At 39.2% G+C, this 14,776-nt stretch overlaps 1 protein-coding gene across 36 annotated transcripts in view; it reads left to right on the top strand.

Moving 5' to 3' along the window:
• DLG2 (discs large MAGUK scaffold protein 2) overlaps positions 1-14,776 on the top strand; it is a 1,026,767-nt gene that overhangs the window by 963,143 nt on the left and 48,848 nt on the right. For all 36 annotated transcript variants that reach the window (XM_030042410.1, XM_030042403.1, XM_030042402.1 and 33 more), the window contains 2 exons: positions 2,796-2,972; positions 13,953-14,028. In XM_030042410.1, the coding sequence (XP_029898270.1) occupies positions 2,796-2,972; positions 13,953-14,028 (253 nt within the window). The remainder of the gene's footprint in view (positions 1-2,795; positions 2,973-13,952; positions 14,029-14,776) is intronic.

Here is a 14,776-nt window from a genome sequence, read left to right as displayed (position 1 = left end):
CAATGTCATCAAAGTTGTAAGCTTAAATACGGTCATGTTATCAACTTAAACCTGGCTCTTAATTTGAAATGTTTAGGAAAGAGCAGTGAAGTCAGCTCTCATATAATTTTCATTTACTAATGGAGTAATCAACATCTGTAGAGCATGCAGCCACAAAATCTTTCACTCAGTGAAAAGCGTGCTCAAAAATTCTCTTGTCTGAGATCTATAATCTCATTTTAATTAGCATTGCACATGATTACTCCAATCAAAGTAAGTCAGTGGCAAACATTGCCATCTGCATTCATCGTTAACATCAGCTAGCACGATGGCAGTCAGTGATTTTAAGTTAATATGTGGGCTCTGAGGTGCAAGTGTCTGTTCAAGGACAAAGAACACTGCCCTACTTTCTTTCTACTACTTAGCTTTTGAAACACACCCTTCATCTTAGAACTTGCCAACTATGGAGCATTTCCAGTTTTACATCTGGGATGTGACAGTCTTGCATATTCTCTGCAACAGAAGATACTGCCATTTGTTTTGAGTAACTTAATTATGCATGCATTCAGGATTGTATTACATCTGCCCAGTATTCAGCATGGTCGCCAACTGCGTGGTTAGGGTTTTGAGATGTTGATAGGCTTCCATGGCAAGGTACACAATTATTCAGTGAATTTTTAAGATGACGACTGTTCAATACAGGGGTAAAACTCAGACCACTGCATGCTGATAAGGGCAATACCAACAGGACGATATGTTGTATGCCCTTTTGTGTGTGCACTGCCATTTCTCCAGAGATCAGGTGTCATTAACTGGTTAAGAAGAGGTGACTGATGATACTTAGCTGCTTCTGGATTTATATGCTGCTTCATCATACCTCCTCACAGAAAGCCTTATTTGAGAAGGCAGCAGATGACCTGCTATTGATAAGAATCCTTTAAGAATGTAAATTTTTCCTAAGATATAGCCAAGTTTTTAAAGGATTTCCACTGGTAAGTCATTAAAATATTTCAAAGGTTACACGCAGTCCAAGAACATTTACCAAGAAAGGCACAAGCATATCTAAGATCATGGTTTATGTAAAATTCAGCAGGATTATTTATTGTCTTCATCCTCAGAGAAGGGAACTATCTGGGCTTTTCTGAACATTTAGTACATGACTGTAAACTCTTTAAGAGAAGACATATTCCAAATCGCATTTTTCCTCTTCCTCAACCAGACCTTTCATGCAGAGTGAGCGCTTATGAGAGCTTTTAAATTATTTTGGTTGCATAGTTACAACTCTGATAACTTTTTTTTTTAAGTTCTCCTTACTATGAGAGGTAGCCTTGAGTGTTTTAAATCTACCATAAAGCTGCTGTAATCATTCTCTGCAATTACACCACAATGCACAACAATTAATTATATCAAATCCTTCTCACAGAAGTGTTTACTAGTGAAGAGATTGCCACGGCTTTATTTCTGACAATAAAAGAATAGGAATTATTATACACCTCTTGGGATTTTACTGATCTAACATTTCAATAGTCAGGATTATAATCATATTATTTTCCCTATAGGAAATAAACATCAGTTCTTGACAGGCATGATCTTTAAATAACACTTTATATGGGAAAAATATTCCCATGTATTTTTTCCTGTAAGAACCCAAGATCTGGATTTTCAGCTAAGTAATTCCAACGAGTGACCTGCACTCATGTACAGCCTTGCTGGGATTCGTGTGCAGGGTGTTCCCCTGAGAAACTGGAGTATGTCTACCCTGAAGACCGCTGGTGTAGGTGCCAGGAGTAGGACTGGACGAGGCTGAGAATTGATATCACTGTAGCTTGGTAATACAGAGCTCAGGGCAGGCCGAAGATCTTTCCCAGGATCTGGGTTGAACGCTTAGGCAGTAAGTTCACGCTGAACTACGCCCAGCCACAGTCTTCTAGCCCGGTACCTTAAAGCTAGCTCTCAGTTTGTCCTTATGGAGTCCCTAGACTTATGTATACATCCTATATTAATATACAGGTCCTACACATGGGACTTTTTTGTATAGGCATACCCAAGGCAGAGGTCCACTTCAAACTGGTGGAAAACATCTTCAGCAGCAAAGGCGGTAGCTCGGGCTGCTTGATCAGGTGCTGCAGCACGGGGGACTGGCGGTGGGCAGGGAAAGCAGCGGTGCGGGCTGCGCCCCGAGGGCATTTGGAGGGGGGTATGTCAGACTGGCGCTGCTCGGGTCAGGGCACCTTTCAGTTTAGTTTCCAGTTTCAGGAATCCGATGTGTGCAACCTAACACAGCTCCAGGACATGAACCAAAGCACCGTGGGTGGGAATAATCAAGAGATTCCCTTTGAAAGCTCACTTCTGGTCTGAACTAGATGCTAAGATAGGTGCATCCATTCACCTAAAGAAATGCATTACCCTGAGCACTTGTATTTAGTCCTCCCAAGGCACCCCTGTCTGCTAGACACCCCCTCTCTGAGCACGGGGAAATGTGAGAAAAGGACAAGCCCAACAGCTACAAATTGCTGTTGGCAAGGTGACGAGCGGGGCTTCTGGCTACCGGGTTTGTCTACTAGATACTCTGATACAGGGATTGTTCTTCATAAAGTGAAACAGTAAATACCATGCTTTACTGCTCAGTTTCTCTTAAAAAAAGAACATTCTGTAAAGATTAACTTCACAGTGGAAAGTTTTCCTCCGAGCAAGACCTTTCCCTTTGGAAAGCAGCAAGGGTTAGCTGTAACATAAAATACAACAAATTGGTCAGAAGTAAATGTTCCCAAAACTGATAGAATCACCTGTCTTCACATCTTTATTTCCTTCCACAGAGCCATGTTTGACTATGACAAGAGCAAAGACAGTGGCCTCCCAAGTCAAGGACTCAGTTTTAAGTATGGAGACATCCTTCACGTCATCAACGCCTCGGATGATGAATGGTGGCAGGCGAGGAGGGTCACTCTGGAGGGAGACAGTGAGGAGATGGGAGTTATACCCAGCAAGAGGAGGTGAGTGCTGCCTCCTCCTTCCTACCTCCTTGGCCATGATGTTAAAATATTCCATTTTATTCCAACGACAGGGTGCATCAATCCACTGAAAAAATGGGGAAAGTCAAGGAAAATCACACAGTTACTCTTTCAAGAGTTGGAAGATATGATTTTGGCTGTGAGATTTAAAGAGCTCAGGCTGTTTAACTGGACTGAAAAGGAACTCAAAAGGTGACTCAATTACAGTGGATTAGTAACTTCACAAAGAAAGGGAGACAGGGGGAAAGAGCACCATGTACTAAAGAGCCTCGGCAGAAAAAGGAATAACCAGAAGCCAAGTCTGGAAATTAGCTCTGAATTTGAAGTAGAGCACCTGTGTTAATGTCAGGGCGATTAGCCATTGCATCAAACTGCTGAGGGATGTAATGAATGTCTTGACATTTTCAAATCAAGACTGTATGTCTTTCTTTTGTGAGAGTAATAGAATTAAACTTCTCAGCCTGTGTGATATAAAAAATGACGCTAAATTATATAATGGTCCTCTTTGGCTTCAAAATCTGTTAATTTAATCTCTGCCTGCCCAGAAACTGATGGATAATCAATATCACATATAATATCAATGAAGGAACTTTCATCCACTCTCCAACCTAAATCTGAACCTTTGTTTAGCTGTGATGGATTCGTGCTGACTGGTGGAGAAAGAACAGACATCTGAATCTCTCTCATTGTTTGCATTGTTTACTCTGCCTGGGCGATTTCCTAAAATTAGCCACAAGTCCCTGATAGTATCAGAACTACCACACAAATCAGTATTACTTTCTGCCTCTGTTGATAGTTGCTATAGAAAGGTCAAGATCTGAAAGGGTAGGAGGAAAATGAAAACCGTCAAACTGCGTTATGTTTCTCTTTTGCAGCAATGCTCTCATACTTCATATAAACTTTCTATTCCTAGCTATTTCGGCTTTAGCATTAATATAAAAATTATCATGCCCATTTTTTTTATAATGGGCATTTATATATGAGACATTTGATGCTCTAGAGCTCCTGCTGCTGTTTCGGGAGAGTTTGCCCAGGTGCTAATAGAGTTCATGGTACTCCTTGGTCTAAATCACTTAAAAGTAAACCGAAAGGCCATCAAATACCTTGTTGATATGAGCCCTGCAAGGACCCTATTTTCTCTAATCATGACCATGTTTGAATGGCAACCACACCAGCATTTTCAGCAAAAAGCAATTTTGGAGTTGTATAATAGATAGAAATAAAAACTACATTATAATTTTCAAGATGGGAAAAATGTGCCCATTAAACAGATTTAGCCTCTAGATATAGAAAAAAAAAAAACTTGCCTACTATTAATTGCTACAGTCAATACTGTTGTAATGACATGATTGGATCACAAATGGGAAAAGAGGAAAGTCTATTCAGTTATTACTGAGGGAAGTATGTGTGCAAAGCTCACTTGCAGTGTGGTGCATACTATGAAAAGCTACAAAAAGCTGTCATACATAATAAAACAACTATAGGTGAAAAAAAGGGCAAAGCAAAGCAACTGATTAAGACGTGAAGTTGTATCTTCTATAAGGTGGAGAGGCTAAAGTGCCTAAACCTTATTGGGTTACCTGCACAGTGATGTTTTCAAGGACAAAAGATAGAGGGTCTCTAGTCAAGGTCAGACATATGATACAGCCTACGAAAAAGATGTGGCTTAGGCAACGCTGGAAGAAAAGAGAGAAAAAAAAAAAGGAAAAAAACAGGCAAGACGAAAATAGGTTGGTTAGAGTCTAAAAATAAGAGCCTTGAATGTGAAAAGATGGAGGTATAGCTACCATGCTCTCCACTTGTCATCCTGATTCTCCACTAGTGAATCTGAGAGGTCTGGAAAAATCAATGGCATCTGATTTTCTGTCTGCATTCACGTAATGATGCGATACACCTGAACTGGGGTGGGGGGAGGTTGCTATTATTTCATAAAAGCTTTCAGTTGTACAAGGTTATTTTTTCCAATGCACTGAAAATTGAGTATTATTTCCTTTCTGTGGATTCTGGATGATCCCTCAGAGCCAGTGAGACTGATGTGCTCTTGCCAGCATCTTCTGTGGTCATTTATACCACCCAGGGGGAGGATGAGCAATCAATGCATACAGGGCTGAGCTACAGAGAATAAAGCTCATCATGCTTGCCAGAATGTACTAATTCTGAGTTGAATTTCCTCTGCAGGTGTGATTTATTGACTATGAGAGGCTTGATCTAAAACAGAGTAGTCCTGAGATTCATTTGACCAAATGTAGGCAACTACAGCATGGAAATTTTTTGTACATCTTTTTACAGGAGAGCCCTTCACACAGTGACATTTTAGCATGAGCTGATAAGAGAAATTTTGAGTGATAAATCAAGACTCCATACTGTTTTTCTCCTCTATGATATATGTGATACACCAGAAGAAATCATAATTTATAATTACAGGGGAGCTGCCACTCATTATTCTCTCCAGGATGTTGGATAGATTACCAGACTTTGCCTCTTAGTGTTTCAATAGAGTTTGAAAGCTGCATGTCACTAGATTTCAGTGCTGCTGCCAATGTGTGTACTTGTTGCCTTGTTGATTGTTAAATTGTAAAGTCAGGCTTTAAGAGGGACTTCTGGAAGGTAGCACTGCACCTAGAGGAGGGTTACTCAAAGAGGCAGCACAAAGAAATGATGGTGTTTCCCCATTGTGGTTCTCCACTGATCTGTGCAAGGACCAAATTTCATGAGCTGGTGAGCTGGTGACCTCAGTGGAGATTAACGAAAACTAAATGCTCAGTATCCTGCACCGCTAAAATATCATTGCAACTCTTTCCACAACTGAAAACAGCATTTTGTCCATTTGTCAGTATACATTTGTTGTCTGATTACAGCTGTTGTTCTCAACCATGGGACTAAGTAGTCAGTTCGTTAGAAACCAAATATAATAAATATAATGCTAGAAAGATGTTGTGATATTGTATCATACTGATATTGGGAACAGTAGGACTTCAGCATAAGAGGCTGAAAACCACTCAGTTGTGGTTTAACGGTCACCAGGTGTTATTATATAATATTAATGAATGAATATTGCAGGCCAAATTTCTCCTGGTTCCACATCCACCAAAAAGATTTATCCAAGCTACGTCTAAGGGGAGAGCAGGGCACAGTTATTATGCTGGGCAGGGTCTCCAAGGTGAGGGGACATAACTACCAGTCCCGTACCAATGTCTCGGGCAGCCTGTGGTATTATCTGTGCACTATGTTTGCACGTGTCAATTGCTCCCCTATCATCAAAAATAACTATTTTACACTAGAATGACCAACAGAATTAGACTTACACTGGATTTTTGTTATATTTAGATGTATAGATGTATAGATTTAGATTAGAATTTCTACATACGCTGGGCTTTTGATCACAAGAATTTTTATCTGCCTCATTGTCCTTCCTATTGTCCAGATAGATAAACAAAACAAATTCAGCTTCCCATAAAGGGCAGTAGCAAGCTGAGTAGCCTATGTCTAAGATTCCCTCCCTATGGAAACACTCACGTTAGTTGAAGTGAGCCAACAAAAAGCATGAAACCAATGTGCATAATAAGTTAGAGTGTATTAAATTCCTAGACAGATGCTCTAATTCAGTAGTAAAGAGATTTTAATTTGCTGTAGCATTGATTTTACAGCTCCAGATCTTTTCACTTTTTCTTTGCTGAGTCTGTGCACACAGAAAAGCTCCTGCATTGCAAGCCCTACACAACAGCAACCTCCCACTTCATGAATGTCAAGCTTCAGCATTTTCTATGACGTGTGTCTATCTATCTGCTTCACTTGGGTCAGTGGGTCTGAAAGTAATTTAGTCTGTGATTTCGCATAGATTGCCCCAGAATGGCTGAGCGTAAATGCTCCCACTGTAGCCAATGAGGAATTGGTCCTAAAACTTTAAAATATTTACACTAATCTTTCTGTTGTCTTTAAGATGTGCAGCCACAAAACTGCTCTCAGACTGGACATCATTCTAAGATATCCATTTTCAGGTAGTTTAAGTACATCTGACTGCAAAATGTTATGCAACTTGTATCTCTGTTATTACCAGCTGAAGGTGTATGATGGTACCAGCCCGATATTTGTGTTCTCAAACAGACAACAGTCTCCCCACAAATACATGTAACCACACTCTCCTTTCAGAGCAAAATGGGGGGGGGAAGTACATAAAAAACAATGTTTCACAAACATTTGAGGGTAAGGAACAGAGGTTTTCCCAGCACAGAAGTCCCTGTGGGCAAAAAGCCAACTTAAATTTGTTATTCTGCTCTGCTTGGCAAAAGGGCATGTTTATCCACTCAAGTGAGTTTTATTTTTAATGGTTTCCTATAAATTGTCTACCTTTCTAAACATCCCTTAAGACTTTAATCCTTAGATGATAAAACTTTTTAACATGGCATAATCACGTTACTAAAATAAGTTACCAGACTATACTTACTAATCTAATTGGAAAAAATAAGTATGGAATAAAATTGATAAGTATCTGTATGTATAAATGTCTTCCTGTTCTCTTGCAATGATGGGAAACTTTTATGCTGAAGGAAAATAGCCCTTAGCTTTTAAACAGAATAAGGTTGTTCTACAATTTTATGAGAATTCACTTCTTAATGGCATTAGGTCTACTTTTTTCATAAAATATTGACCAGGTGCTAAACTGCTCTCTATAAGCAAGTCACTGAAGATGGAGAGCTGAATGAGAGCATGTTCTCTCCTACTGAAAAATACATGTTCTGTTGCAAAAATACCACTTCAGGAACGCTCAAAAATAATTTTGAGAATGGGAATCTATTGGCAAGCTCCAGACCTCACATAAACAAAACTAAGTAGTGCAGAGAATGGAAGCAATAAAAAAACCATGGACTGAGTCTACATATTTGGACTATAAATAGTAATACATTTTTTCACTTATCTTTCACTTGATGAGTAGACAAAATAAATATAATGTGGATGACCTGGAAATGGCGAAGCAGGACAAGAAGAAACATGTTAACAAAGATGTAAAATATAGCAAGGTCTTTCAAGTATCCATTTTACATTGCATTCTTCTACTTGATAACTCCCCTTACTACCGTTCTCATGCTGGATTTGGAAATAACTTTTGTTCTGCAGAACACCTCAGTGCCAAGTCTGTGCAAGTTAGGCTACTGTAACCATTTTATTTGATTCTCGACACCAGTTTGCAATTTGCATCTGTATTCTACATCAGTGGTGAATGCTGTTATTGAAGATTAAAGCATGTCTCACTTGATATTTTACATCTCCGCTGTGAAGACTGATTAGTGCTTTTAGAAAGGCACTGACAAAATTCCCAGAGGTCCATTAACCCCCAACGATGGAGGATCACAGTTCATGTCTGGTTGAGTTATGCTTGATTTCTTCTTGTTTGCAGTGTACACGAAGAACTGAAAGTCTGATTTTGAAAAATCCCAGAGGCCCATTTTCAAGAGCTACATATGCCCAGAAACACAAAAGCAGATAGACATTGCAGTGCAGTGAGTGTTGCATCCCAGTAATAAGTTCCTGAGAAGAGGAGCAGGGAGAGAATAGCATCCCAAAGAACTGAAGTCGTGAACTTGCTTGTGAGGAAACACTGAAGGCAGAGGTATATTTTCAATGTACCTCTCCACTTCTTTAGCTTTACATGGGAAGAGGACAATGAATCCTGACCATTTTTGAAAAAAGGGCCATGAGGTGTCTACTACCAAGAAAGGTTTCAAGACAAAATGAGTATACAGGATATACTCCAACTGTCCCAGATCTCAGACGGCCTTAGACCATTTCCCTGTACACAAGCAGTATGTCTGCAGGGAGCTACGCTTGGAGAGCGGGTGGAAAGCTGGAGGTGAAATCCCCATCAGTTGTGCAAGGCGACGCTGTCTCCACATGGGGCTCAGAACACTTCAGCTCCCAAGTCATGTTTGAATGCTGCATGTAGGTGTCTTTGAGCACTTCTGGAAATCTCATTGAGTTTCAGTGAAAATGGGACTTGAGCCACGAAGTAGTTTTGGAAATCGTATCTGTGCTTTCCTCCATCCCTTAGGCATAGCTCTACCAAGAAGATCTATAATTAGAAGGGGGCATGGGCCTCTGCAAATTTTGCAGATGGGAATCCTCCCCCTTCACTTCATTTTTTGCACACCCCCCACCGGTTTTCCTGCTTTGTGCTGCAGTGGTGAATGAAAAACGGATACAGTTTGAAGTGAAACATTTCTTCCTTTAAAAGCAATTTCCTCAGCTGACTGATCAATATGTTGTCCAAGGGATGGTAGGTCTATTGTCAGCTAAAGCAATGTAAAGAATTTACACTCGTGTGCTATTTAGGCATTCACAGTGTCAACTGCTGCAAAAGGCTTTTTGTGCCTAAACTCCATTTGTCTTTGGGAAAAAGAGGGTAAAGTTTATTTTTCTTTAAATGTAGCAATTGCAAAAATGAAGAATCAAAAAAGTACTAAAAGTGCTTGAATTAGTGTTCCTTCTAAATAATAACTAAGATGTATTTTCTAAGAGCTGGATCAATGATGCTCAAAGAACTGATATTATATACTTTTTATCACCCTCATTTTAGTTACCTTTTTAGCTCTGTCTATGGCAAAAGTGTCCCGGTAGCTCAGATAAGAAATTATGGGAACATCTTAGTTCACTGCAGTCCTGCACCCTGACCACCTCAACAAAGACAAAATCTTTGGAGAACCAAGCTAAATGCTAACAGAGTTCTCCAAAGCGTGTGAAAACCAAAGCTTTTCTGACATTCAGATATTGGGTTGATTCCTTCAGGAAAGAGAGAGGTATATTGCTGATACCGGAGCAACCTACTGCCACATTTCAAGTCGCAGACATGAAGGCAGTAGAGCACCTGAGCTGAAGTGCTTTAAGAGTATATTATAAACTGGGCAAAACCATTTATTTTATCCTAGCCTTTCTTCAAGAACTAACCCATTTCATTGACACTTCGGGCAGCAACAGTAATGTAATTGCCCTGAGACACATGAAATTTCAGCTTGGAAGTTTACAGTTCAGCTAAATTATAAGTAACCGAGAACAGTTTTATTGTGGAAGGTGTCAGGAAAATTGTAATGGGAGGCAAAACTGTGTGCTATCTTTAACACAGTACCAGATTACGAAATGTTTGTAATATTCAGCAGGCATGCTGAGCATGTATGAAAGTTGTTGGTATGTTTGCCTGGAGGATTAATGGCACTTAATGACATTATTTATATACTTCTCAAAGCAGTGCAGAATGTTTCTGCAGCTCCTCAACTGTCTGCTATGCCTGTAGAAAGCAGCGATGCCTCCATGGCTGTTAATGCAATTATGATGAATTTCATAAATAAGATCCACTCTTCAGGGTTAATTTCCAAATTTCTTTATGCAGTGAATATGAAATGAAGTTAAAAGCAGATGTTTTCGGAAGTTAGACAGGACTGGAATGAGTTTAAATGTTAACACAGATTAATAAGCAGAATGCTGTGTTCATTTGAGCTAATTATTTTCTCAGAAGGCATCCATCCTATTTAGGCAATTACACAGCCTCAAGTCTTCATTTCTTACCAGTACTACCAAGGGACTTCATCTGCCAGTTTAAGTTTGAGACTGTTCATGTGTTTTTAATAACATAGATTTAATTTGAAAGCTGCATTTGCACTGTTTCTATATGAATATTCCACACTTACAGAGAAATGCATTTATTCTAAATTTAAACTGTAACTATAGTAACCAACATTCGCTGTGTTTCAGTAGGAAATATATAAGCCCACTCAGACAGAAGGAAACATGTTGTGTTAATTATCATTCTATCAAAAGAGTTTGTATTTTAAAAAATAATTCTCAGGAACCAGGTATTCTTACTATCCATACTTAGAAACCAAGAGATTTGCAGGAATGTATTCTAATGGCATTTGTGGGAAACTGAAAGTTAGAAAAAGGGTCATATGTGGACCAGTTTGGAGGATATAATAAAGCTTACTTTTTTACCAGCTATTTATTGTCTAATAAAAATACAATATCGAGCTCTTATAAGCTAGCTTTGCAGTATTCAACTTAGATTTCCTAGAGCAATTCCTAATCTTAGACAAATAGAGTTACTGTTTCAATTATAGGTAGATGATCAGATTTTTTTTGCTTGGGCCAGTAGATTATAGATTCTGTAGATGATTTTGCAAAGGTAGTAAAAGTCACTTTTACAGTAATGACCATATTAGTCAAGGTGAGTAAGGACATGAATAGCTTCTTCCTTTCTTTAGATTTCTCTCTCTGCACCTTGTTTTCTTAGGGGTTGATTTTGTTCAGGGGATAGCTCACCCCTTCTTAGATATTTTTTTTTAATTCCTGGCATTATTACTTAAGCATACTATGTTAAAAGTTTAAATATACAACATATGTAAATCTTGCAATAATGGTGAACTTTCCAAATATACTAAGGGTATACAGTTTTCCCACAGGTAAAATATTTACCACATATATTGCAGTATGCTAACAGATTTTAAATTTTACTGACATGTTTTTAAAATAATGCTCATTCATTGAATATTGGAAATCAGGATATTGATCCATAATATTTAGGAACAGAAACACTGAATTATCTAGTGTGATGTCCTTTACAAATGCCTTGTGTGTCTCTTTTTTCCCTCTATACTGAGGACTGTAACTTCTGTTTGTCCAGTTTTGATTCTAAGATACAAATGGATAGAGATGCCACACATTCCTCTTCTATATTATTTTGGTGGCTAAAGATATTAAGCATAAAAAGTAAAACTGTCTGTGTTTTCTTTAGAATTAATTTGTTTGGCATCAGCTCGTTGCCAATGATTTTGTTATGTGTTTCTCTCCCAAAGAGAATTTTTTAGATCTCAGTATTTTCTCACTCTGAAAGCATTGCATATACAATATAACAACTCCTCTCTCAAGCTGTGTTTATTGAAGCTATGGATATCAGGATCAAATAACTTTTGAGGCTTTTAATTGGAGCACTTCAACTTTCTTTAAATATATAAATACTAGAATTGTACAGACTAAGCCAAATTTTGGCTCATACCACTGCAGTTTGGGCTCTCAGGTCGCAGGAGATGGGCTTACAGGGGCTGTATGCTCTGGGTTTTCAGACCAGGATTGAGCTTTCAAAGCAAATGTCCTTTTTGCCCTCTCTTTCTGTCCTTTGGTTCATCTCATGGGGCAGTCTTGGTGAACACATACTAGATTTGTTTGTATTAAACTGATCGTGAGGATGAGCTCACCCAATGCACCCACCTGCTAACGGGTGGTCAGTTCATGGGGCCAGACTAGAACTAGCCCAAAGAAGAAAAACCCGAAATGCATAGTTTGTGTCCTTTCCTATTTGGCCACACTATTTGGTAGTGTGAACCTGCCCATCTTTGTTTTCAGAACTCAGCCACTCGCAATGAGGGCTTCACTGAAATGAGTCAGAAAAAATCAATTCTTTGCCTTCTATCTGCTTGCAGGTGTTTGTGGAGGGCATGGTTTAAATAAGACCACCCACCCAATTCACAGCTTTTTAGAGTGGCTGAAAATAGCTCTTCTGCCCCTAGGCATTTCTACATCTCCTCAGAAATGCTCTTTTTGGCAAAACTGTAGTTTTAAGTAATCAAAACCTCAAGAAAGTTTCTCTGCACGTGAATATTCTAACAAATAGCATACCTCCGTCTTTCAGAAGATAAATTTGAAATCCATTTGTAAATAAGGTTTTTAAAACAAGAAAAACTTTCCAGTGATAGCACATTCAAAATTACTTCAGTCAAGCTGAGGGCAAGACCCTTAAAAATCTATGGTATTGTAAAGTCAGTTTTGCAGAACCTAAGATTTAAACAGTGACCATGTGCAAGTGGCTCTGCAAAGCTATGGGCAGACTGACTGCGTGTGCATGGTGAATGTTGGTTTATGGGTTTGAGGCAATTTGAGAAAACTTAAAATACCTAACACATTTGTTAAGAATTGTCCAATAACACACTGGCCCCTGGAAAGCTTCTAGGTACCTCCCTCAAACTCAGGTTAATAAGAAATTCTCTGTTTTTCTTTGAGATTCAAGGCAAAGGTTGCTCTGAAGCATAAGGGAGAGGAGCCTCCCCTTCCCCTCTTCCAGCCTGCTCCAGCCAGACAAGCCGCTGGATCATCTCAGTCGGCTGATTAACTCTTTAAAACCATTACAACCTATTCACTTTTATTACTCTGTTACTTTTCTGCTGCAGAGAAGGCAGCAACGAGGGGCTCTGCTGGGAGCGACGGGAACTGAGGCAGTGGGAGGGAGAAGGAGCAAGACTCTCCTTTCCAACAACTGCAATTTCTTACATCTTCGCAACCCATCGTGTTGAAACTTCATCCTTTTTACTTTGTATTTGCCATGAGCTTAGACACTGTTCACCACTGCTGTGTGTCACATGCTGTTTTGTAAGCTATTTTATAGTAATTTTTAAGGTATTTTTTAAGCAGTTCATTAGTCTGAAAACATGGAGTTTTTTAAAAAACAGATTCAGAAATTGTGGGATTCACTTTACCTTATTTGCATGACCTAAAATTTACTCCATTGTGAAGTGCACATCTGAAAGCACTGAGGTGAACAGCTTATTCTCTTTCTGTCCTTATTTCATTCCTCTGACCGCAGAAGAACTCTAAATGTTGCCTGATTTTTGGACAGCTTAAATTAGAGAGGGTAAATCTGTCCTTAATGTGCTTTTACCACACTCCCACGTGTGCTGGGAGAGAGTGCTGTTCTGCTGGCGTAGGGCAGCCAAGGATCCTCGAATCCAGTCCTGTGTTTGCCAGAAAACTGCTGCTTGGCTGAGGAAGTGACCTGACATCTCACTCTTTCCAATTTATAAAATTTGCCTTAAATGCTCACTTTATGCATAGTAAGCCATCAATGGTCTTGGGAGATCAGATATCAAACATGTCGTACAAAATGCTGCTATAATCAACATGTGTTTATTTGTGTTTGCTTTTCCTCAGAGTTGAAAGAAAGGAGCGTGCACGTTTGAAGACGGTGAAATTCAACGCAAAACCTGGTGTAATTGATGCAAAAGGGGTACGTAAATAGTGAAACCTTCTGAAATTGCACTTTGTAATTGTTTTATATGTTTCAGAGTAGAGAAAATTCTGGCAACGTAAGGAATATTTAGATTGTTGCAACCAAGACCTGGAGTATAGTGAAATATAGACAGGAGTATTGTATGATATAATCTTCTAAATAATTCCTTTTATAATAATACTGACTGACAGTGCCTCCTAATTGGAAGATACTAAGAAAATAAAGAGCAATCTGTGATAGCTGCGATTGTAGTTAAATGATGGATAGCGAAGAACAGACATTAAAACCCAGTGCAGATGGATAATTGTTAAATGAAATAGGGCATGAAGTGTAAATTCCCTGGCTTCAAAAGCTGTTAAATCTCAAACAAAAGGCTGAATGTTAAAGAGTCCTGGATGCAAAATTTAGGTTTCGGATGTTCTGCTTTGACAGTTGTGACAGACATTGAACACAGGTGTGTTTCACAGCAGGCACGACGGGCCGGCCAACACAAAACAGGCAAGATCCCTTCCACCAGCGCTATCTGGACAGAACAGCCTTCCTGCTGTTACCGCTCTGCAGCATCGCTTTATTGTGCCCAACAGTCAACAGTTCTCACTAGCCTGATGTCTAATATCCCGTGCGTTGCCGTCTGGCTAGCAAGAGTTATAGCATGAGAAATGCCCACAGTCCTGGCAGTTGAGGTATATTTTTCTGCTGAAGCGTAGCTTGCATTTGTAGCAGTAGTGAATGCTCGACATTACGT

This window comes from Aquila chrysaetos, chromosome 19 (genome assembly GCF_900496995.4).
Source record: "Aquila chrysaetos chrysaetos chromosome 19, bAquChr1.4, whole genome shotgun sequence".
NCBI classification, from domain to species: domain Eukaryota; kingdom Metazoa; phylum Chordata; class Aves; order Accipitriformes; family Accipitridae; genus Aquila; species Aquila chrysaetos.
Note: the sequence above shows the minus strand (reverse complement) of the source record. Positions and strands in the feature narration are given on the sequence as shown.